Genomic DNA, 25,580 nt, shown 5'->3' with positions numbered 1-25,580 from the left:
CCTCGCCTTATTATCCGATCATTTATCCATCCATAGCGAGATAGATTCCCCCTACATCATGGGAATCGCTTTTCACACTGATCCAACACACAGACGCCACGCAGAGACCGAGCTGCTTCCTTGCTGGGGCGCAATAACAACTCCGGAGTGAGAAGCCAGCGTACTACAAAATAGCGAACGAAGCCCAGGGAGCGGCGGAAAATGCCGGAGCGTGCGACCTCCGGGCCCCACCGGAGAGGTGAAGTCATTCGGACATTGCCGGGGTGGAAGGTGAGCGTAGCCAGCGAATGCGGTGTGAGAAGAGTGGAGACCGGCTGACTGGCGATGAGAGCACCCCTGCTTTGCGGCCTTCCCGCTGGGGCACTGGATCACCCATGAGGCGGCTGCACACCATAGACGCCCACCAGCGCAAGCTTTAAAATGTGCTGATCGAACTCTGAGATGGGTGAGACCACGTATTAGACAATCCTGCCGCCGGATGGTGACTGAGGAGGGCTGTGTGGCACAGCGCAGAATCGAGGCCCCGGCTTCCGGCCTACTCGTCTGGATATCGGGCCCCTACCCCTGAGCAGACGGGGTCGTCATATGTAAGGTCGGCTTGGCACCTTTTCTCGCTGTGGGAGCGGTAACTGCTGCAGACTTATTAAGCCATACACTGTGTCTGGGGGCCTGTTTTGAGGCCTGCTGACCTCTGCAGCACAGGTTGGGCATGTGTCCCGGGATTGAACCCGCCCTAAGGTGCACGCACGACTCAAAATGTTGACTCCAACAGCATAGGTAGGGAGTGTGCCCCAGAATTGTTGTCGCCATCGGAGAAAGCGTGACACAGAATACTGCCTCCTACAGGCCACCTTCGAGAACACTGGTGGCTTAAAACACCTGGCCTTCCCCCGGCCGAGTGGTGTGCTGCAACCGAATCTCGATTTGGCTCTTCTCATTTTCCAATTCAATGGACGGCACAGCAGGGTAATATACTTTGCCATAGCCTCTCAGCCATCACTGTGCACAGATTATAGTAGAAGGGTGGTCTCCCCCTGCGGGACTGCTCTGCACCGTGTCCCACACCATACTAGCAACAAAAGTACTTTCCCACACTGGTCGCAGGCCATAAAGTACATCGTACGGATACTGTTGGACTCCCACTTGGCTGCTAGAAAAACAAACATACTCCCTCCCCCTTTGGCTGACTCACCTGGAACTCGGACAGGCCAACGGAGGCTCCTCGGACAGGCCAACGGAGGCTCACCTTTTCCCTCCGTGAAGGCGGCGGATACTACGGGTGTGTCCCTTAGACTTCTGCACGTATCTTCAAGGGTTCTTGGGCTCCCTTGTCTCCTATCTGCCAAATATGGCCACAAACAAGGGGCTCAAATCTCAGACTCAAAAACAGTTGGCAAAGTTTGCTTGGTCTAGGCAAGGGGAGGAGACGGAAGAGATGCCAGGAGAAGACCCCAAGACTTCACAGCCTCGCTCCTCATCCAAAACTCTCACTCTCGAAGATGTCATGGAAGCTATCGCAGGTGTGCGAATGTCGCTGGAAACTCAAATTGACTCTGTGAATATAGAAGCCACTCTCCTCCATGCGGATATAAAGAAAATGGACTCGAGAGTTAAGGATGTAGAAATCACTACAAAAGCTCTGGTATCCGACACCTCTACTCTACAGCGGCAAGTAACCCAGCTCCAAGACCAGCAGAAAAAGATGAAGGAGCTCCTGGATGACTATGAAGGGAGGGCGAGGCGGAACAACATCCATAACCTGGGAGTCCCGGAAAAATCAGAGGGACTGGCCATGGATCTTTTTGTGGAAGACCTGGTGCTCATTAACTTCAACCTAAGCGCCTCTCTAGTTACTTCTCCATTGAAAGAGCCCATAGAGTCCCCGGCAGACGCCCAAAACCTGGTACCCCTCCCAGACCTGTAATCGCAAGAGTCTTTAATTTCCGGGACAGAGATGTCATTTTACAAACAGCAAGAGCGGCCCTCCAGTCAAGATTGATAATGCGAATGTCACCTTCTTCCCGGACTTTACAGTCAAAGTTCAAGCCCAAAGACGCAGCTTCACAGCAGTCAAACAAGTCCTGCGGGATAAAGATATTAAATACTCTATGCTGTTCCCGGCTAAACTCCGAATTGAATCCGAGGGGAAATCATGGTTCTTCCTCTCTCCAGATGATGCCTGGGAATGGCTTGAAGGATGGCGATGAGTGGGAAGATCACCAGACGGTAACAACAACAGGGAACTCCGTAACAGCCAGCGTGCTCCACCGGTGTCAAATGAATGTCGCCTGGAAGATGACCCCGTTGGGTGACACTGAGCCACTGTGCCAAACTCTTATTCATTTTCGCTAACTCTACTGAGGGCCCTTTTACACTTTCTGATTTGTATTCTACGGCCTATATGAAAAACTACCTAAGAGTCTGCTAAGAACATTATGGGGGCGCCATGATCACTGTTGGGACTGCGACTCAGTGACTTGTTGTCTCTATCATACTCGTTTGTAATTCGCCTTCTTTCCAAAGTTTGCTTGGTTAAAGATCGGTCTATTATCTACGTACTTTAATATGCTATGAAACACACCATATTGCATTAGGCGAGGGGTGATAGTGGTTAGCCATGCACCCTTCACACGATTGGGTGTGGAAAGTTGTAATTCCACTGGCAGGGGGGCAGGGAGGGGGGTAAGGAGTGGGGGAGGGGGATAGTTGGGTTGTTCACTGTTACAGTTATTTTAACACAGAGCATTCAGAGGAATATGCATTTGACTGAAATAGATTCTGCAATACTCAAGTTGTCCATGAGCCCAGGAGATTGGGGCGGGAGGAACCTTGCCAGTATTGATGTGTCACTTCGCCCCTTTAGCTGGAAGGCGCTATCTGCGGCACTATTACTTGCATTATTTAACCCCGACTCTCCACTACTACCCACCATGACAGACACAAGAGATATGAAGATATCTATTATGACGTAGAATATTAATGGGTTGGGGAGCAAGATAAAAAGGGGAATAATTCTACAATACCTCAAACGGCAACTCCCAGATCTTGTATTGTTCCAGGAAACACACTTAGTAGGGAATAGCTGCAAGGCTCTTAATAGATGGGGATACACGCTTCTGACCCACGCAGGATTCACATTGGGATCTAGAGGCACGGGTATACTCATACGTAAAAATCTTGCCTTTACACCCACTTGGATGTGGAGTGACCCGCAGGGTATATTTGCTGTGCTTCAAGGGATGTGGGAGGGCAAACCACTCAATGTTATTTCAGTATATCTTCCACGCTCACTGTGTAGGGCTGCACTGCAAGACCTGGGAAAATATTCCTGTAGATCTCCCCCAAGGCACTCTTATTCTGGGAGGTGACTTCAACATGGTGATGGACGAGATGCTAGATAGACACCCCCAAAGACAGTCTCCCCGATAAACTACGCACATGGCCGACTTCGCCCAAGCATTGGGTCTCACTGACATCTGGCGAACGTTAAACCCCAGTACAACCTATTTTACACACTACTCTAATACGCATAAAATCATGTCTCGCATTGACTATTTCTTCACATCACTGGCTGACATCGGACTGTTCGGACATCCCCACAGCCTCCCGAGAGGTATATCTGATCACTCTCCCCCTCATGACTGACCTCACTTTCCATCAACATTGTCACCGAGGCCCCATAATTATTAACCCGTGGCTCCTGACGATTCCAGATATTAAAGACGACCTGGCCGAGCAAACAGATTACTATTTTAATGAGAATGTTGACTCTGTTGACTGAGCCAACATCATGGGGAAGTCTTATAAAACAGTGATTAAAGGATGTGCACTAGCATTAAAGATAGGATACATTAGGAACCAAAATGCACACCTGACTCAATTAGAAAGCAACTTGCTACACCTTGAAACTGTACATAACACCTCACCCTCCAAAAATACAACCCTTGCTCTCCGAAATAGACAACTAGAATATAACGCTCTCGCTCGAAAAAGCTCAGACTAGACTCTTCCATACACACCCTAGAGTGTATGACCTAGGTGAGCGAGCCGGGAAAATGCTGGCGTGGTTGGTACGATGAGATCAGGCGGCCAGGTGGGTCCCGGAACTCTTACTCGAAGATGGGAAGCTAGTAACTGATCCTCAGGAGGTGGCAAATCCATTTGCAGACCACCTGAAGGTGATATATTCTTCCAAAACTACCACCTCGGCTAGCAACTCACGCCAGCTTTTGGAAGAAATGCCCCTTCCCACACTCTCGGACAGCGATAGAGAGGCTTTAGATGCTGACATAACCACAGAAGAAATGTGTAAAGCTATATTTGCTATCAACTCTGGGAAAGCAATGGGGCCCAATGGGATCCCAATTGAATTCCTTAAGGGCATGCCCCCCAAAATAGCTCCACACCGTAAGAATATGTATTACAAAAGCCTGGAGCAGGGTGTTCTTCCCTTGGATCAAAAGCTGGCATCTATCGTCGTTGTACGTAAACCCAGTAAGCCAGCAACAAACTGTAGCTCATCTCAGAGGCCAAGGTACTAGCTAAACTCCTTGCATCATGCTTGATTACAGTCCTTCCCTCTGTGGTTCATGATGACCAATCAGGTTTCATACCAAGCCGTAACACGGCCCTAAATATTCATTGAGTCCACAACGTCCTGAGCAGACAACCATATTTACAGGAAGACGCGGTTATACTGTCATTAACTCAATAGAGTGGCCTTACCTATTTGAGGTCCTGACGAGGTTCTGCTTCGGTCCTCGTTTTCGACAATGGGTGGCACGGTTATATATCGCTCTACTGGCCCAAATTCGAGTAGACAACCATACATCACGTGCGTTTGCTTTGCAGAGAGGGACTAGACAGGGGTGCCCCTTATCGCCACTCCTGTTTGTGTTGACTCTGGAGCCACTTGCGCACTGGATCAGACGCAATGTTTCAATACATGGCATGTGATGGAGGGAAGATATAGTGGATAAAATATCGCTATATGTGGACGATATTTTGACCTATCTGGCATCCCCACGAGCCTCACTTAATAGTCGACTTAATGTCATCATCAACTTTGGTAAATACGCAGGGTATACTATTAACTGGTCAAAGTCGGTATTGTATGTCCTGCACGGCCACCCACCCAAATTACCGCGTGGATATGAAATTGATGTGACCACCGAAGGTTTTACATACTTAGGGATTTATATTACTTCTGACCCCAAAATATTCTACGATCGGAATCTTCTTGGCCACCTCCGATGACTATAAGACGATGTTCAACATTGAAGAACACTGCCCTTGTCCCACCTGGGTAGAGCAGCCTTATTTAAAATGCTTGCACTCCGTAGATTTTTATATGTACTCCAGAACTGCCCATTCCCCATTGCTGACACATACTTCACTGCCATAGAGGGTGAGATCCGGACTCTATTATGGGACGGCAAGACACCTTTCATTGCCCTCCGCAAGCTGACGAGGGGGTGGTCCGATGGGGGAATTGCTCTTCCTGACCTCCGTTTGTACTACTGGGCCACACGGTTGGTGGCTACGAACCACTGGATTCACGGTTTCCCGTCGAATCCGGCCTTTCACCTAGAGTGGTACCAAACGGGTAGGGAGGGCTATTTGGTAGCACTCTATGGTAAGGTCCGGAGGGGCTGATACCTTGTACCTATTGTACCTATTTCGCTGACAGTGGCCATCTGGCACCAAGCAACTAAACGTTTAGGATGGGCAGATAAACTCACGAAATTCACACCGCTTTGGTCCACACAGAAATTATGGCCACTCTGCCACCACGTGGGCTTTGATAAATGGGACATTATCGGTATAACAAGTATTGGTGACCTGATACACAGGGGCAAACTCCTCACCTTTAAAGAGCTGCAAACTAAACACAACCTTGCTTCAGGAGAAATTATTCGATACTTGTAAATTTGGCATGCACTTCAGACTAATATCCCTGACTTGACCTCCATACCAGAACTGCCCACTCTGAGAACCGCTCCTAACAAAGGCTGTATCCTGCACATACCGCAAGCTCTGTAATAACGTACCTGATTCCTTCCAGACCCTCCGGAACCAATGGCAGGTAGACATAGGGCCCATAAATGATGAAGATTGGCAGACGGCATTAATGTCCCCTAGGTAAACGGCGATAAATCATCACTTTCGTCTTATCCAACTAAAAATCCTACATCACTCCTACCTTTTGGGGGTACTTCTTGCTAAGATTGGCTGCAGGACAGACACACTATGCCTCAGAGGATGTGGTCAGGATGGCACTTTTTACCATGTCCTCTGGAACTGCCCCAAGATACGCCGTCTATGGGGAAAATACACCAAAAAAATGAGGGACACGTTAGGAAAACGAATCAATCTGACGCCAGGGTTGGGGATCCTGAACATATGGGAGGCCACAGATCTGACTGAAATAGAACAACGATGGGTGGCACTGGGGAACCTATTAGTAAAGAGAGCTATTGCAATGTCTTGGGGTTAACTGTTGGCTGGGTGGCGGAAATGGATCGCTGCATGATAGCAGAGAAAGAGGTCGATAAAATGCGAGGCTGCCCTAAGAAGTAGGATCAGAAATGGAAGGGTTGGAACATGTTCGGGGGTGAGAGTTGCACGTCACTGACAGAAGATATGGCAATGCACAGAAGAGCAGAACAGTGAAACTCTTGTTGGCTATGATATGTAACACGTGCGTGTTAAATACTGTACCTTCTAATTGAAATGTACTTGGATCTGCAATAATGACTCTGTGATTTGATTTAATAAAATGTAAAAAAAAAAGAATAGTGGATTGAAAAGAACAATTTTTGCATAAATTTACTAAAAAGACAAAGGCTTTGAAAGAGCAATAATTAATAAAGTACTTTCATGGTGAGCCATTCCATTGAAACCTGAGGCTCCTATGGAATAGTCCCCTCTGTTTTTTAAAGTGTGCCATAGGTGTTAAGAGATATAGCAAAACCAGTTTGGCTTTAACTTGTCTGATGGTCAAGTTTTTTAATGCCGGCACATGCCACATAATAAAATGAAAAAAAATGTTTTGCCTAACCATGCCATAGGCTAGCAATAAAAATCTTAAAACTTTATTAATTAACCTTTCTGTTGTGTTGTGCATTTTATCATTATTATTTGTGTAGGAGAGAAGAGTAAATTGCCAGTAACACAAGCAGTCAAATTGCAGGCAGCTAAAATGTTAAAGTGAGACTTGACTACAACATCTTTACCAAGCATTGGTGAAGTCAACAGGTCTGGCTTTTGCCTTCAGCCTTTTGGCAATTCATTTGTCATGGTTTTTGCAAAACGTTATTCTTCAAGAAGCTGGAGAGCCCTCATTAAATCTAAAAATATCATTGGTTACAGGTAAAGGTATTTTTCTGGTCTCAAAAAGTACACATTACCATGGTACACCCAGCACTGAAGGGATCTACCTTGCATATGGATGTGCTCCTTGTGAAAGGACAATATGGCATAAATCATGGTGAAGTCAGCCAATGGGTGAAGTGGACTAACATTGTCTATCGATGTATACTTGAGTAGGTGTAAGCGACATGTGAGTACCATAGCCACAGACTAGTAGATGAAGTCTGACTGACAACCCCTACAAGTAACTATGTTATAAATGCTTTTAGCAAAATTAAAATGTCTTAGCTAACACAGACCTAAAAAGCTTATTGGTTTGGCCTTGGCTCCTAGCCTCTCATTTGAGGAAGAAAGAAAGAAAGTAAGGCAGGAAGGTAGACAAGTAAGGAATGAAAACAGACAAAAACATAAAGAAGGCCAAAAAGGAATGAAGAAAGGGAAAAAGAAAGGAAAGCAGGGAGGCAAAAGGGGAAGGAAGGTAGAAAGAAGGAAAGAAGGCACAAAGAAGTAAGAGTGAAAGAAAAGAGGAAATAAAGCAAGAAAGAAGAAAAGCAAAAGGAAAGAAGAAAGGTGGCAAAAAGAAGAAAGGAAAGAAGGAAAAAAGAAGGCAAGGAAGAAGGAAAGTGCGAAAAAAGAAGGAAATACAGAAGGAAATAATGGAAGGAAGCTAGAAGGCAAAAAGAAAGAAAAAAGAAAAGAAAGAACAAGGAAAATATGCATACAAGAAAGACATAAAGAATGAAAGCAAGCAGGCAAAACAGAAAGCAAGAAGGCAACAAAGAAAGAACAAAGGAAAGAAGGGAAGAAAGAAAGATGGAAAAATGTAAACAAGAAGTAAATAAGGGAAAATGAAAGAAATAAGAAAGAAAGAAAGAAAGAAAAACAAGAGAAGCAAAGAAAGAAAGAACAAAGGCAAAAGGAAGGAAAGAAAGAAGGAAGGAAAAAAGTTATAAGGAAAGAATGCAAGAAAGAGGGAAAATGGTAAAGGAGGCAATATAGATGAGCAAAAAGGATAGAAAAAGAAAAGAAAGTCAAAAGAGAAATAAAGAAAAAGAAAGAAGGAAAGATAACAGGAAAGATTGAATGAAAATGGAACCAATGAAAGAAAAAGGAAAGAAGGCAAAAAAGAAAGATAGAGAAAGAAGGTAAAAAAGAAAGAAAGAAAAGAAAGATAAAATGCAAAAAAGAAAGACAGAAGGAAGAAAGAAGGAAATAGCGAAGGAAAGGTAAAATTAAGGAAAGAAGAAAAAACTAAGAAAGATAGATAGAAAGAAGGAGAAAATAAGGAACACAAGCAATAAAGAAGGGAAAAGGTAAAGAAGGCAATAAATAAAGATGCAAAAAAATAGAAAGGACAAAAAAGAGAGATTGTAAGGCAAAGAAAGAAAGAAGAAATAAAAGTACAAAGGGAAGAAGAAAGCAAAGAAAAAAGGAAACAAAGAAGGGAAAAATGGAATGAAAGAAAAAAGTATATAAGGCAAAACATGCAAAAAAGGAAAGATAGAGAATGAAGAAAAGAAGGAAAAAGGCAAATGGGAGAAAAGGAAGAAAGAAAGAAGAAAAACAAAAGAAAAGAAAAAGGAAAAAAGGAAAGAGAAACAAAGACAGAAGAAAAGAAAAAAGAAAGGCAAATAAGAAAGAAGGGGAATAAGAAGGAAAGACGGGAACAAGAAGAAAAGATGGAAAAAAGAAAGAAGGAAAGAAAGATGTAAGTAAAAAGTAAAGAACAAGGAAAGTAACAAAGAAGATGGAAAGAAGGAAGAAAAGAGAGTTCACAGTATAAAATATTGCATACTAAAACTCAAATTACGCCCCACCTATATTTAAATTAAACTGTTACAAGTGTGCTCCATATTAAACATGATAACGTTTTATTTTCTTTCTGGGCAAAGTTTATTAAAGAACCATTGATGACACTGTGCCCAGGAACACAACTTCGAATGCTCTGAAATAGCAGCAGTCCACTTCAAAAGGAATTTACAACAGCATTGAAAGGAGACAGGAACTTGTAAGGCTGGAATGTGCCCTGCGCTAACTTCAAGTACGTCCTGCTTTCAATTCAGGCAACACTAGCACTAAAGGGATATACATTGTGTGTGAATTTACACCTTGTGAAAGAGCAAAATGCAGTCATTCAAAGCGACGCTAAACAGAGGCTTAAGTGTGCCGACCCATTACCTCATGCTGTATGCTGTAGAGAGCGCAAGCAAAATGGGAATGACACAACAACAGACTAATAGGTGAAGAGAGGTGGATAAAAGCCCTTTTAACCCCTTAATTGCTGCCGTCGGCCAACGGTCGTCACGGCCACTACCTCCCCAGTGCTGCGCACGACCGTTGGACGTCCAGTTCAGCACTGGATAATGGACAGCGCAGCACTGGGGAGGTTTGTTTACAAGCTCTAAAGGGGTTAAGTTAGTATGTCATTCATAATATTGTAGTAAAATCAAACGTTCTTGGCTTACACCAGACCTAAGAATGAGACAGAAATACATTACAATCTAACTGGGCATCTAAAGTGCAGGCAAAATAGATTACCAGTCTTTAAAGCTAATATAAATTCTAAATAAAATAAAGCACACTTTCAACCAACTTTGAAGAGAAAGGAAAGATTTTTAGGGAGATTTGACCAATGTGCACAGGCTTTGTGTATTAACTTAAAATGAAAGGAGCCAATGAATAAAGTAGGCTGACCCTTTGCTCCACACAAAATGCTGCAAGTGAGCGGAAATAAAATGTCACAATTGAACAGACCAATCAATGAAACTCAGTTACCAAAAGCCCCTCATTGTAAGGTAAGCATATTATAGATACATTTACTTGAAAAACAATTGTCCAGCCAGATTGCTAATGCTGTCTCAAAGGCCAGTCCTAAAAATAACTGCCATGGTGCCAGGGCCATTATTTTTTCATTTAACATGGTTGTCCCCTTATGCCAAAAATTAAATGTGTCAGAATGTTGCCACTAATACCATCATTATCCCATGGCTGACCATAAAATGAAACTTTACCTCTACTATGTGAGGGACAATATTTTGTCATGGTTGCTCCCGCCATTATACCACTGTTTTCCTCCCTCATGCCAAGAATTATATTCAATGAGCTAGCGCCAGCATTTTGTCACAGGTGCTCCCATGCCACGTAGTACATCCGGTATGCAGTACCTGTATTTACCATGGGTGTTGATTATGCCAAGAAGTACCTCCAGTATGCAAATACTAGTATGTTGTCAAACGCACCTATCAGACTAACAACTGCCTTCAGTATGCCAGTAGCAGTATTTTGTCATGGCTGCCTCTATACACAACAAATTGCCTTCAGTATGCCATAATCAATGGCAGATTCTGAAGCTTAACACTACATTCTCATTCACACACATTCATTGTCACTCACCTTCACTCTGTCATTCATTCTCACTCACTGTCTTGCAGTCACTCTTACCCTCACAAACTCAGTCACACTCACTTATTCCAGCTCCATTAATTTGAACGCATTCTTACTCTCAAATGTCTCATTCTCACTCACTCTGACTTATTCTCAGGTGTTGTTACTCACTCATTCATTTACAAACACTCTCTCTCATATTCACTCTTGCTCTCACTCACTCACTCACACTTTCTTATTTACATTCACTGGCTCTTACTCTCTCTCGCCCTAATTCACTCATCCTCACTCATTGTTATCCACACTTAATGTCACTGGGTCTCACTCATTCTCACTCACACTTTTAAACAATCCCTCAGACTCATTCGTATTCAGTCTCACTCGGCCATTTTCACTCACTTGTAAACACTCTTACTCATTGTATTCACTCTAACTCATCTCATAGTCACTTACTGACACTAAATCTCTTATTCTCATTAACTCCCTGCCATTGACTCTCACTAACTTACTTACTCACACATTCTCACAATACAGACACATGCTTACAAATGCTCATTGTTCTCTCTCACACACACACTCACCCACAAACATGAACCCTTTTTTATTACACTAATAGTGATTAAAAGCCTATTAGTCGCTATTAGTATAATACAAAAATAGGCAGAACGCAAGAAGGGTGGAGCGAAGATGCTCATAAAGCCAAGTTGCTCCTGTGTGGTTGCCACTGATTTGGCTTCATGTGGGCCAGGTTTCACAAAGGCAGTGCCAGGGTCTGAGGGGTAAGCAAGGGGTTACTGGTGTGACCCCCCCAGTGAACCATACATGGCATCCAAGTCCCCATAGCCCCTTATGATTCCGTGAGTGATTTAATAATGTGCAGCAGTGGGTGGCGGATTGCTGTACAAAAATACAAAAGCAATGGCCCTGATACACCAGGTGTCCACCCCTCCACCCGCATATCAGGACATTCATTGAATTCCCTTCCTGGGACTGGGATGTCTCACGTGGTGATCTTGGCCAGGGAATTCCAGTGACGTATACATTGTCTAAATGGGAAGGGTGGTCATCACTGTGACCAGTTGGTCCAGTGTCAGTCATGGCCACCAGGTCAATGTGTTTCACCAGCAGAGCCAGCTGAGGCACCATCAACTAAACCTCGGCGGATCCCACCTTCAAATGAGGCAGGAGAACCATGAATTTGGACGATGCTACATATTTTCCAAACTCGAAATGATCATAATATCACAAACGTCATATTTGCATGCAAATGATGATCACATATGCTCTTTTAATTTTGGCACCTAGGTATATTTTAAAATAGAAAAATGTATAATTGTTACCTACATCAAGTTTCTTCCGAATGACTTCAAGCTTCTCCGCAGCAATTCCGAGGTCAGTGTTGGCCTGAGAAAGGGACTGTCGTTTCAGGTCAACTTCACAATAAACCTGGCAAATAATTAAACAGAGGTTTTGAACTGCACACAGTAAATATGAATGCATGTATGCCCTGCTAAAAGAAATTGTAGGAGCTTCACAGAGACATCCTACAAACCCAAGCACACAATACTTTCATCTTCAACACTCTTTTTTATCTGAAAACAAATCCAAACCTTTGGGTTTGTTATTGCTTGTTTGTTTTCAGGTGGCAGCAAATTCAGGGAAGCAGAAATGATTTTACTTATGTGTGCAGGGTGGAAAAAAGTAGATCCCCTTGCCATTTCTCTTTTGCTTAGGAATAAGGAGTTCAACAAACTTTCAATTTGTATTTGGTTCGTTTAGTTTGTGTTACGAGTGAGTCTTATGTTATCAAATTCCTCCTAAATATTTTATTTATACATTTCATTCTCCTTATTTCCCCCCAAAAACATATTTGCACCACTGAAACAATAAAGATTCAGCCGCATGTTCAAGTGGGAGCTTTTGCTTCAGAATAAGCAGTCTGGTGTCTATGGAAGGAGATGAGGTTGGCAGACGTTATTCCTATGTACCTCACTTATAATGCAAATCAAACCCCAAGCACTTTGGCTACAGAGCTTGGGAAACCGGTGCATCCTCTTTCCTGCTTGTCATTGACATTACATCCTGGTCCTATACCAAATTCTAAAGACATGCATTGTCATGTGATTGAGTCTATAGAACCGTTGGTGCAAATAAAAGGCATTTGCTAGTAGGTGACAGCAGAGACACTCAGAGATGTAGACTGAATGGAACCAACCTGTGCAGGTTTGTTACACCTGTCTACTAGCCCCTGGCTAAAAACTTCACAGGGTACTTTTTGTTCACATGTTCTAAAACCTATCTTATGGCTTGAAATAGCTATTTACGGTTAGAGCACACTATCTGATTAGCTGTTGGGGAATTGATCGAAAAAAATATAATTCTTTGCAAGCATCTTGATATGGATAGTGAGCCGCACTGTGTGATTGGTATCTGGAAAACTGGCTAATTAATTCCAAGGCCTTGAATTCTAGAACTACTGTCTACACAGCTGTAATTGAATTCACTCGGATGGTAAAAGAAACAGAAAGAGGACTTCGCAATGTCCTTATCCCTAGAATGCCATATCTCAGTGGGTGGCAATCTGGCAGATCCTGACAAGCATGACCATTGAGGGAAATCCGGTGGTATTCCAAAGGAATATTTTCTAATAGTAGTAGTGTAACATGCTGCAAAGTAATAGGGCTGTTTCCTCAGAAATCAACCGAAATTGAGGAACCACTCAAAGGAGCTTTTTATCCAATCTAGACCCTGTGGGCCATGTTTTTATAAATGATATTTAGGACACCACATTTTTACCAGGAAATATTTCGATGCACAATATTAAAGCATACAACCCCACTGGCATAGTGCCCTTGTGTAGAAAATGATATATTGTAACTTATTAGTCTGCCAACTACGCCACAAAGTTATATGACCTCACAAGCGTTTGTTGCACAACCTGAGCCATTTTTATAGTCTTCTGGCTAACCTGTTGTGAAATGGCATACTTGGTTTAGGAATTTTGAAAATTATTTATTGGCCACTGATGCCAAGATTGATGCTTTGATCTAGTTCTGTGAGCCAGCCTATGGAGAGTTTTACCCCCTTGCGTGCTCGGGAGCACTACCTCGCTAGTGCTGCCATCGGCGAACGGCCTACGGAGCCCTGCCCACCTAATAGAACGCCTGCACTGTGGCGGAAAAAACGCAGCGGTCTAGGCGTTAAAAGAGATGGGCTGACCTAGAAACCTTTTAGATGTTTTAATCAGATTACATTAATTAAACACAGCACAGGTGAGGTGGGGGCAGAACAATAAAGTCACAGAAACCTTCCCAGTCCAGCGCTCAGTGAGATGGGGATGTGTGTTAGCCCCCACACTTTCTACTCTTTTTATTAACGTTGTGGTTGAATTTTTAGATAGAAATGGGTGTGAACCTCCAAAAATCGGCGTAAGAAGAGTTCCTGCTTTTCTATTCGCCGACGACACCCCCCTAATTTCTAAATCCCTGCAGGGTCTACAACAACTCTTGAATGATTTTAGTAAGTTTTGTGATGAGTGGGGCTTGGTGTTAAATGAGGCTAAATCTAAATACATGATTTTCACGAGAGGAAAGGCTAAACCTTCCAAAAGTCATGTGTTTGTTGGTAGTAGTAAACTGGAGCTTGTTGATGCTTTTGATTACTTAGGTATTCGCTTGACCTCGACAACACACTGGGCTGCCCACATCGGGAAAGTGAAACTACAATTAATCCAACAGACTGCTCACATTACCAAAATCCACAGGAAAACCTTGTCCAGGCAGTTAGCATCAGCTTTGGAAATCTATAATATCAAGGTTCTAGCGGGGAGTCCAATATTGAGCAGAACTCTGGGGCACGGGCAATACTAATAGTTTGTCTACCATAAAAAAAGTTTTCTTAGATCCCTGGTAGACCTACCCTCTAGTACCCCTTTGACACCCCTCTATCTGGACCTTGCTCACAGACAGCTGGCCCATAAACTGAACTACAAACCTCTCATGTCCTGGCACAGGCGGTGGTCCATGGACAAGCTCACGCCCTATCACGAGGAACTAACTGGCCTCTTGAAATTTCCCCAGGTAATTTCGATCCCTTGGTTCAGCTCTCTAAGGGGTCTACTGGGGAGGCTTGGAATGGAGGTGTTTTGGTCAAACCTGGAAAGTCTGGCCATCACACCAAGGGCTAGGCTGAAAGGGATGTTTTGGGAAGCTATATCAGAAAAGGTCTTGGCAATAACTGAGGGTTGCTTCACTCGTGAATTTCTAAATTTTAAACCTGTCTCCTGTTTTGAGGATACCATTGATGAAATTGTCCCCCCCTCTGGCACGTAAACTATTTCTACCATTTCGCTACAAGACCTTACCCACAAAACTGTTTTGTATAAAGTGGCGCTGCAATGCTTTTTTTAATGACGATATTTGTCCTGCGTGCGATGTTAGTTCTGAATCCATTGCGCACTTACTTTTTGTCTGCCCATACTATAAATCCTTGAGGAAAAAATGGATAATTCTGTTATGTAGATTGGTTGGCCCCGGCCATTACCTTGCACTGTGGATCAAGCGCTCCAAATGCATTGTATGACGTACTGTACATTTTACCTGTTTTTACCATTCCCGCTTTTAAACTATTTTATGGCACTTATGTTATTTAAATCCAATCATTCTTGTGCTGTGTACTTTCATGATCTTTGTGATCGAAATAAAGTTATATGATGATGATGAATCTATTGATGAGTTAATTGCAAATCTCAGGATTGTAGTGGCATTTTGTGATTTCGGCTGCAGCATGGATACTTACCTTTGGAATCAACTAGTGATAGACTGTTTAAGTAAAAAAATAAAGGAAAGACTCTTGTGCATTTGTAACCCCTCTTTTACTCAGCCATTTGGACCTGCTATAAGAGTTGAGGGCTATGGTGTCTTAAAAAAATCTATCTTCTGATAGTAATAAACAGGAAGTAAGTGTTGGACCTGTGCGTTTTGATGTGAAAAAAAGAAAAGAAAGTGAAATGTGACAATCGAGACAGTTCAAAAATGGGTCCTTGCTTTTGTGGTGGCTCACACATACATTTTGTGAATGCACCAATTGTTTAGCTATATAACACAAATGTTTAAAATGTGACAAAATAAGCCATTTGGCAAAGTTTTGCAGATCGAAAGGTAGGGGGATGCTTAACAGTAAGAAAAGAAATACAAGTGTCTCTACGATGCAAATTGATGAGGTGGACAATTTGGGTAGATATTAGGATGGGATCAAGAATGTTGTTCTCACAATCACCACTGATGGCACAACCTCAGTGAGGGGACAATTTGCATTATTAGTATTGGTACGGTACAGGTACTGTTAATGGCTGATTCTGGCTCCCCCATTACTATTTTGGATCAGTCTACATTCATGGATTGTTGGAGTGATGTAGAAATACGTGAGTGAGCCATTTCACCCAAGGCCTTTTGTGGGTTTGAGATTAAAATGTTCGGATGGTGTGAGAATGTTGTGTCATTTAAAGGTAGGAAGATGGTCACTAACGTGTATGTGGCTGTGGATGGAAAAACATCTTTTTGATGGATGGACCAGGCCAGACTGGGGATTATTCTTAAACTTGGATCTCCTTTGCCTGTGCAACTGGATCTGGATTGGGTGGAGGAGAATTCACAACAGTCCAATTTGGCTAGCACTAAACTTTCTGTGATAAAAATTGACTCTGTAAGTGCAGAGGATATTGATGTTTTACTTAAAGAGTACACTGCTGCTTTTAAGGACAAGGTTGGATGTGTCAAGAGTTTTTCACATGACATTCAGTTAAGGGAAAAAAATAAACCTACTCTGCACAAGGTTAGAAATGATCTGTCTAAGTGTACTGAAGGATTTAAATTAATTGTAAGACAAAATGTGTGTGGAGGACATTATTGCTCCTGTGCAGTGCTCCGAGTGGATTTTGAGTATTGTGATCGCTCGTAAGAAGAATGTGGAGAAGTTCTTTGCCGAACTTTGTTCACTTAACAGGAACATCATTGTTGAGTGTCATCCTCCTCCTAAGATGCAGTAGATGTTAGCACAAATAGGTGATGCATGCTTTTTCAGTATAATTGATTTGAAGGCTGCATATCACTAAATTAGACTGACAGATAAATCCCAAATATTAATGATTTTCATTACACTGTGTGGAGCATTCGCATATTTGAGATTACTGTTTGACTTGACATCAGGTGGCACTGTCTTTCAGAGACTTATGGATTGGCTGTTTAAAGAAGAGACTGGTTTTATAATGTATCAAGAGGATGTCCTTATTTTTGCATCAGCTCTGGCTCAACATGATGCCACTCAGCGCAAGTTACTGAGTATTCTTCAGGAACGAGGAATGATGGTACACAAAGATAAATGCAGATTTAGAGTGACAGAGATTGAGTATTTAGGTCAGTCTATTTCTGAGAGAGCATTGAGCCTAAAGAGGATTTATTAAAAGCGATTAAGAAATCACCTTTTGCAAATTATAAAGAGAGTTCACGTCCCTTTATTGGTGAGTGATAATTACACAAGATTTGTTTGTGGATTCAGTGTGGTGTCAGAACCTTTGAAGCAATTGTTGTGGAACAATTTTGTTGGACAGAGAAGCAATGTAAGTCATCTAAGGAGGTGAAACAATCACTTTTTCAGTGTGAATCTGTGAAACCCTTTGTTCAAGGAAAAGTATGTGAAATTACCATGTATGCCACTGCTATTGGCATAGGTGCAGTTTTATGTCAGAGGATTGATAACAAGGAAAGAGCTATTGCGTTTGAGTACTGCACTCTTGAAATTGCTGATTTGAAATACAGCACAATTGTAAGAGAGACTTTGGCCTGTGTTTGGACTATAAACAAAATTTGTGTGGTGATAGGTTTACAATATTTACAGGTCATAAGCCTTTGGTGTATCTCATGGGTGAAAAAGGAGTTGGTAAGTCATCATCCAGACTGGTCAGATAGATCACTTCATTAGAAGAATTTGACTTTGAAATTTCTTATGTACTGGGGAGTTTGAATGTGCTGGCTGATTGTTTATCATGGTTGCCTGTACAGTATTGTGATGGTGGTGATGACTTGATGTTGGACAAGTGTATTATTTGCAGCAACTGATGCAGTGGAAAGTTGCAACTCCGCTATTTCTTCTGAGGATTAACACAATTAGTGTATGACTGATCTGCAGTGTCAGGAACATATCAGACACATCAATAGTGAGAATGGCAGAAAGTCAAAAAGTCGTTTGGGTAACATCAAGGATTTTTACCATATTCTATCTGAAATAAGTGTTGTTTGTACCACCTGAAACATCGAAGAGAAGGCTTATCACAATGGACCATGAATGTCATCTTGGTATTACCTCTACAACAAAATGTTTATGCAACCACTATTGGTGGCCTGGTATAGACAAAATGGTGGATAACTACTTACAGGTTTGTCTAGAGTGTCTTTTATTAGAAAAAACGTGGCATGTAAATAAAACCCCATTGATCAATGTGGAGATGCCAGAGTAACCATGGCATAAGATAACCAGAGATCTTTAAGGACCCTTCAATTATCTTTCTTTTCAGCAGATGTATTTAATAGTCCTAATTGATTTCTTTTCCAAATGGATTCATTTTAAGGCTGCAGAGATCACAACTGATTCGACAATTGGATTTTTTAAAGATATACTTTCTTTTGCGGGTGTTCCTAAAATATTGTTGTTGGATAATGGCATGTACAATTGGTTTCTGCAAAACTGTGTACCTTTCTTGACTAGAATATTATAAATCTTTATAGAGTGGCTCTATATACTCCACGTTCAGGGTACAAGCTATCATAATACATCTCTCTCTATGAGTGGGGCAACACCTTTTGAGTTGTTACACAAGCAAGTTGTTTTTTCAAATACATTTGCTCCATGGAGGGATTGGGGAAAAAGTGTGGTTAAGGATATTTCTGAGATTAGGAAAGCCTTTTAGGAATCTCAGTCTAAGAGGAAGGTGCACTATGACAACCAATTTAATGTGAAAGAGAAAAACATTCATGTGGGTGATTGGGTGCTAATACAAAAAACAAATTTTTTACCAAAAAAGGTTTTTCCAAATTTCAGAGACCAATCCTTGTCAAGAGGGTGGGGAGGAATTCAGTATTTTTGATGAACAAAGGTTGATAGAATTTTAACAAGGTCATCATTATTGATGCTACTCAAGCACACGTATTACATGAAGTGTAAAAAGTGAATATGAGCATCAGGATCATCCTGTTTGTATAGCAGATGCCAGTAATTTAAGGGGGTCTGCTCAGGATGGTCTAAGTGCACAGAATGTTACAGACTGTTCGGCACAAAATGAAGAGAAAAGTACCAATGACTGTGTTGTTAGATCTGGTAGGAGAAGTGTTTGTGCCAAGCAAAATGCAAAAACTTTGAAATGTAAGAGATAATATGTTGTTCATTTTGTTTGTTTTGTTTTATTTTCAGGGGAGAAGAGGTTTTGTTTCCATGGTGTCGTTATGATTGCGTGCTCGCGTCTGTTGGGCTTGTTGTCTCGCATAGAATTCATGTGTAGAATGAGGTGAAGCATTCCATGTCAGTTGGTTCGCGAGCCAAGGGATGAGAGGAGGTGATGTCTGGTTTGTGGCATCACCGTAGTCAATAAACTAAATTATTGTACACTTACCGTGTCACGTCTTATTTTTTAACACATACATTGTATTTAAACCTTCTTGCACTTAATTTCAATGTTCTTTAGCTTTAGCAAATTAATCGGCTGAATAATCCGTTACACCTTTACCAAAGACCAAGCTGAGATCTAAATATTCTCAAACATTCTCAATGTAACTGGAATTTCATAGAGAAATATTTAAACTTTACAGAAACACACATTCAGTGGATGATGTCATCAGTGATGTCATTTGAGATGTCATCAGTGATGTCACTGACCATGTCAACAGTGATGTAATATGTGACGTCATCAGCAGTCCATTGCAGGCGCGCAAGTTATAGTTAGCTCAACTAACTATAACTGGCGAATTTCTCTGGTTTTATATGAGTCAAATGTCCAACTAACTATAATGCCCCTAAAACCTATGTTTTTTTTAGTGCATTTTTTTCAGGTTCTTTAAATGCTAATTCCTAACTATAACGTCTGTAAAACCTATGGTTCTTTCAGTGAATTTCAAATGTTTTTTTAAATGTTAATTTCATATTTTAATATTTCTAAAACCTATATTTTTTCAAACAGTTTTTTCAATATTTTGGAACTCTATTATACTTCTTTTTTTAAACTTTAAAAATGATGTAATGTTTTATATCTCCCCCCAAAAATATGTATTTTTTTTGGGGGGGGGAGAAAACTGCACTGCCATACCGGTAGCGTACCAAGCTCCATCACCACACGAATCCTATACGCCATATTGCTAAACTCGTAAATGATGCGCATTTCGTATCCGACGACTTTGTGTCACCACATCCCGCGTAACATCATATATGCATGAAGTCACCCTAGGTGCTACTTTGGTATCCGACAATGCGCTTTGCGTATGCAATGAGTACATGCTGCCAGGCCCTGTGTTACGTCACAGACGTATAGTATCGCGCCGGGTACGCCATTCCCTTTTTTTGTCTCAAAAGTATATCTAAATAACTTTAAACAGTATATGAGAGCAAGCGATAATCTAAAATATTTTAAAGATTTATACATTTCTAACTGTAAGAAACTTAAATTATGATAAATATATTTTGGCAAAATCACGTCGGGTGCGGCCTCCTTGCTTGCTTGGTGCGCGATTGCCATGGGACCTTGAAAAAAAGCATTTGGTTGGTTCATAACATTTCCCATTGTAACAGTTGCATGACCCCACCCATTTTACTCATTCAGTGTTTTCCTGTATACACATATCTTATACTACACACAACATGCAACAATCATCTTGATCAATATTCATGCTCTGTACATTAGCCGTCCACGTTTGATTGCCATGCATCTCAAACGTTCCATCAAAAAACAAATATGTGTTACACGATCCCCTGGTGTGTGCGTGTGCACATTATTGTGCTCCCTTTCGGCCTGGTTATTAGTGGCTCTAAGAAGTATCAGGAGCTACGGGCAGAGTGCACATCCTAGATCACATGTGACAAACAGTAAACAGCAATGTGTAGATTTCTTTTACTGTACGCTCTGTTGCCAGGCTTTACCAATATAGTGGTGTGTTATATGTGAGACTTTCAGATTCACATTTGACATGTATACCTTGACTGTAATGAGTGTTATCACTGTGTATGACGTAGCGTCACTGCTGATCCTCCGTGCATCCAAGCACATTCACGTGTACGCTTCGCGATAGCAACACCTTCAATAATACCGCACACCATTGACATGCGTGTCTGTGCATATCCACAACCTTGACAACGACATGTAATGTTCACCATTCAATCTTTTCAAACACCATCTCATTAACGATAGTTTCTGCCCTCCAGACACATGCTAAACTAATCTAAATTACACACTCTGCGAGGTCAAAACTACAAAAGAAACACACGTAAGTACACATCCTGGCCAGACAGGAACTGAACAATGCCCAGGTCCCCAGAATAATTATTCACACCCCTACGCTGGCCTGGTGTACGCAAGCCCAGCCCACTTTGGGTAAGTATAAATAGGATAACGACGACGCCACATCTCCCAGTTCTTCCACACTGCCTCAGGTGATATGGCAGCATTCACTTCGCATATCACAATGCGCAATAAAAAAAATGGATCTTTGAGGTGTACACTATCCTGGCAATCAACATTGGCTCTAAATTGTAAGCCCTACTGCCCGTCGTCTACGAAAGAGATCCATGAGGTGTACTCTATCCTGCAATCAATACTCCATCTGAATTGTGAACACTGCTGCCCGTAGAGTTTGCTCACAGAACAATGACAGCAGGTAAGCAGAGCTGCCTGGGTGCACAGGGCCTCCAATTGAGCGGACAGCGCTGCCCTACAGACACCTCTTTTCGCACTGTGCTGCGGGAGGGGTTGGATGAATCAGCCAGAGTGCGCACATGCGAATAAGTGATGTTGCCATGTGTAATGATGTGATCTGTGACCTCATTCAGTCACATCACTGTCTCATTTTAAAGACCTGCTGCACCATACTGTAGGCCTGAGCCTACGGGCAACGCTGCCCTACAGACAACTGTTGAGCCCAATGCTGCGGGAGGGGTGGGGTGCATTACCCGGAGTGCACACGTGCGAAAAAGCGATGTTGCCATGCGTAATGATGTGATCTCTGACCTCATTCAGTCTCATCTCTGTCTCATTTTAAAGATCTACTGGACCGTACTGTAGGCCCGAGCCAGCGGACAGCGCTGCCCTACAGACACCTCTTCTCGCACGGTGCTGCGGGAGGGGTGGGATGCATCAGCCAGAGTGCGCACGTGCGAATAAGCGATGTTGCCATGTGTAATGATGTGATCTGTGACCTCTTCTGTCACATCTCTGTCTCATTTTAAAGACCTGCTGTACCATACTGTAGGCCTGAGCCTACGGGCAGCGCTGCCCTACAGACAACTGTTGAGCGCAATGCTGCGGGAGGGGTGGGGTGCATCACCCTGAGTGCACACATGCGAAAAAGCGATGTTGCCATGCGTAATGATGTGATCTATGACCTCGTTCAGTCACATCTGTCTCATTTTAAGGACCTACTGGACCGTATTGTAGGACTGAGCCAGCGGGCAGCGCTGCCCTACAAACACGTGGCGTTGTCTTTTAGGACACTGTAGTGAGCTTGTTACTAAGTATACATGCACACAGGCTTCCGCCACTGCATTACACACGCACATTATGCTTCTAGCATGCGCTCTGTTCCTTTCTATATAAACATTCGTATACAATATAATTATTTACCCTTGTGAATTCTCGTGCACTCCATTCCCTCTTTGAACCAAGATTACCACTAACAGTTGGTAGATCGTACTTCAAAAACGAAGGATGCACTCAACTCCTATTTTCTATCAAGCTTGAAATAAACCTTCATTTACCTCCACACGTATCCACCATTAAATTATTTCTCCCATTTCAGACATTCCATTGATTGCCTGAAGAAGGGGGAGCAGTAGGTGATGCCGCAATGATGCCCTGGGTATTCTGACACCTTTTATTGTGGTATCAAGACCCCGCCCCCGATCGGAGACCTGGTGTACCGTACAAACATGCCTCGGACTCGGAGCTTGCATCAACACGTCGTGGGACACACCGGTGGTGGCAGGTGAGCAGTGAAGCTTCGGTGTACAAGACCTACAATTGAGCACAGTGTGGGGGAAGGGACTGGGGTGCAGCACCCTGGGTGCACAGGTGCATGCAAGCGATTTTCCCATGGCTTATAATGTAGGACTATATTATCAAAGAATGGCAATAACATTATCACAACTTTAGCGGCAGGAAACTGCCACTAAAGCGCCTATAATGGACTTGATAATATGCCCTTGTGAATTCCCACAAAAGCTCAGGTTCACACCAGAACCTGGGCTTCTATGGGAATTCACAAGGGCATATTATCAAGCCCTTATCGCTGCTTTGGCGACAGTTTCCTGCAGTTAAAGCGGCGATAATATGGCCCATAATCTCTGGCCTCATGTGTTTCATTTTAAGGACTTGCTGAACCACACTCTTTCTCGTGATTCCAGCATCCTAGACAAATGGGTGACGGGAGGGTAAACACTAAGGGCTGGGTGCAGTAGGCCGACGCTCTGTCTCCTCCTCCCTCTCTTCTTTTTATTCTTCCTACCCTTCTCCCTTCCACCCACTCTCCCTCCCTTCCATTCTCACTATCGTCCTTTCATTTGGACTTCCTTTCTTTACCTCCTCCACATAGCACACATACTTATGTTTCATTTTTGTCTTGCAGGTTTCCTACGCTGCTTCCACTGGAGTCCAACCCACATTTTTTTTATTATACTGTTTCTTCTATTAAAGTTACGTTTCTATTTTTTATGTGTTTTAATAAAGGTTACTTTCTTTTCAAATAAATAACTGAGTGTATAGGTCTTCTTTTTCTGACAACACTTGTCTATTATTTATAATGAAAATCATATGTTTATAAGAGATTTTAAGGATCAAGTTATCTAATATTAGAGTGCACCTACCAAACATAATCTAACTGACTATTAGACAAATGAAGCCTGGGTAAATAAACAACTGCAAGAGTTCTATGAGTGTATAACTTTATAACACCATAAGTACTGCCCATGTGATTACCGAACAAATAAGGCACTGCCTAGGACCACCAAGGCTTCAGGGACTGCCGAGGCCCACCCTGGATATTTTAATAAAGCCCCTGAGTGTGGCGATCCCCGGACTTCAGTTGTCCTCGAACCCCCGAACAATTAGTAAACAATACCTGGGAAGGTGGTGGTCCCCTAGGATGCAAAACGTCTCTGTGCCCTTCCGCACCTAATTTAAACATGTGACATTAAGATCCCCAGTCCTACAGAGACCCCGCAATATAATAATTGGATTGGCCACAGAATATTACCCACCAGGGGCCTCATTTAAAAGAACGGGTGAGAACCCACATTTTTTTGTTTTTTCTCTCCATTTTTACCATCCGCATCCCCTCTATTAAAGAGATACGAGGTTTTCCTTCTCTCGCTTCAAGTAGTCAAACAAGTATTTGCTATCACAGGGTGGAAGCCATGTACCAGCCTTCTAATAGCAAACACAAATGTCCAGCGAATGCACAACCCGGGACATTGTATGACCTGCGCCTGACATGTCGCCCTCCCTAGGACCATGATCCAGTTGTTAGTATAAACGCTTACTAAAACTACTTACACACGTGTAGTACAGCGACCAGAATGTAGCGAAGAAGCAAAGGAAGTGCAAAATATAAATCCTACCAGAAGTCGGATGACAGTTCAATGAACCGATGACCCTGGCATGAGTAGAAACAGCTACACGAAGAAAATAGGTCTTCAGCACAACGCAACCAAGTTTGAAATATTGGTGAGTGGTGCTTTCTTTTTACCTTCACCCGCTCGTCGCCAAATTTATGTAGTGAAGAGGCAGACAGCAGTGCATCCAATAAGTAGGTTTATTACAAGAAAACAAGACACCTGAAACAACCACCAACAGGAGCAGACAGCAAGGCAACTATCTTCTACAGCACCTTGTACAAACTCCGCAAGGTTCCCCTCATGACAGCCCTTCATTCTAATATTACACACTTAGATTCTAGTAGAATTACATACTAACATTCTACTATGACTTACATTGGAATACTACACAGAGGACATGACTACAGCAATGAGCTCATGGTTTTATCCACGGGTCTTGAGACCGGTAGGGGTAAGTATTTTGCTTCCCACTCCCTATATTGTATAAACGTAAACTAACACTTCTTCCACAGGTATGTTATAGTGCCCAGAGCACATCACTTTACAACAATGAGTTCACAATTTAGGCTTATGGTCTAATCCCCAAGTCTTCATACCAGTAGGGGTGAGTAGTTCGCTTTCCACTCCCTATATATTATAAATGCATACTAATACTACTTACACACTTATACTACAGCGGCTAGTATCCTACAGTGCCCAGAGCCCATCACTTTATAGCAATCAGCTCGGTTTGATACCCGAGTTTTCACATCAGTAGGCGTGTGTTTATCCACGGGTCTTGAGACCGGTAGGGGTAAGTATTTTGCTTCCCACTCCCTATATTGTATAAACGTAAACTAACACTTCTTCCACAGGTATGTTATAGTGCCCAGAGCACATCACTTTACAACAATGAGTTCACAATTTAGGCTTATGGTCTAATCCCCAAGTCTTCACACCAGTAGGGGTGAGTAGTTCGCTTT

The 25,580-nt window shown here is 42.5% G+C and overlaps 1 protein-coding gene across 1 annotated transcript in view; it reads right to left on the bottom strand.

The window, feature by feature from the left end:
* LOC144824202 (dynein axonemal heavy chain 11-like) overlaps nucleotides 1–25,580 on the bottom strand; it is a 3,356,387-nt gene that overhangs the window by 603,971 nt on the left and 2,726,836 nt on the right. The window contains exon 72 of the mRNA XM_078683354.1: nucleotides 12,100–12,201. Within this exon, the coding sequence (XP_078539480.1) occupies nucleotides 12,100–12,201 (102 nt within the window). The remainder of the gene's footprint in view (nucleotides 1–12,099; nucleotides 12,202–25,580) is intronic.

This window comes from Lissotriton helveticus, chromosome 3_1 (genome assembly GCF_964261635.1).
Source record: "Lissotriton helveticus chromosome 3_1, aLisHel1.1, whole genome shotgun sequence".
NCBI classification, from domain to species: Eukaryota; Metazoa; Chordata; class Amphibia; order Caudata; family Salamandridae; genus Lissotriton; species Lissotriton helveticus.
Note: the sequence above shows the minus strand (reverse complement) of the source record. Positions and strands in the feature narration are given on the sequence as shown.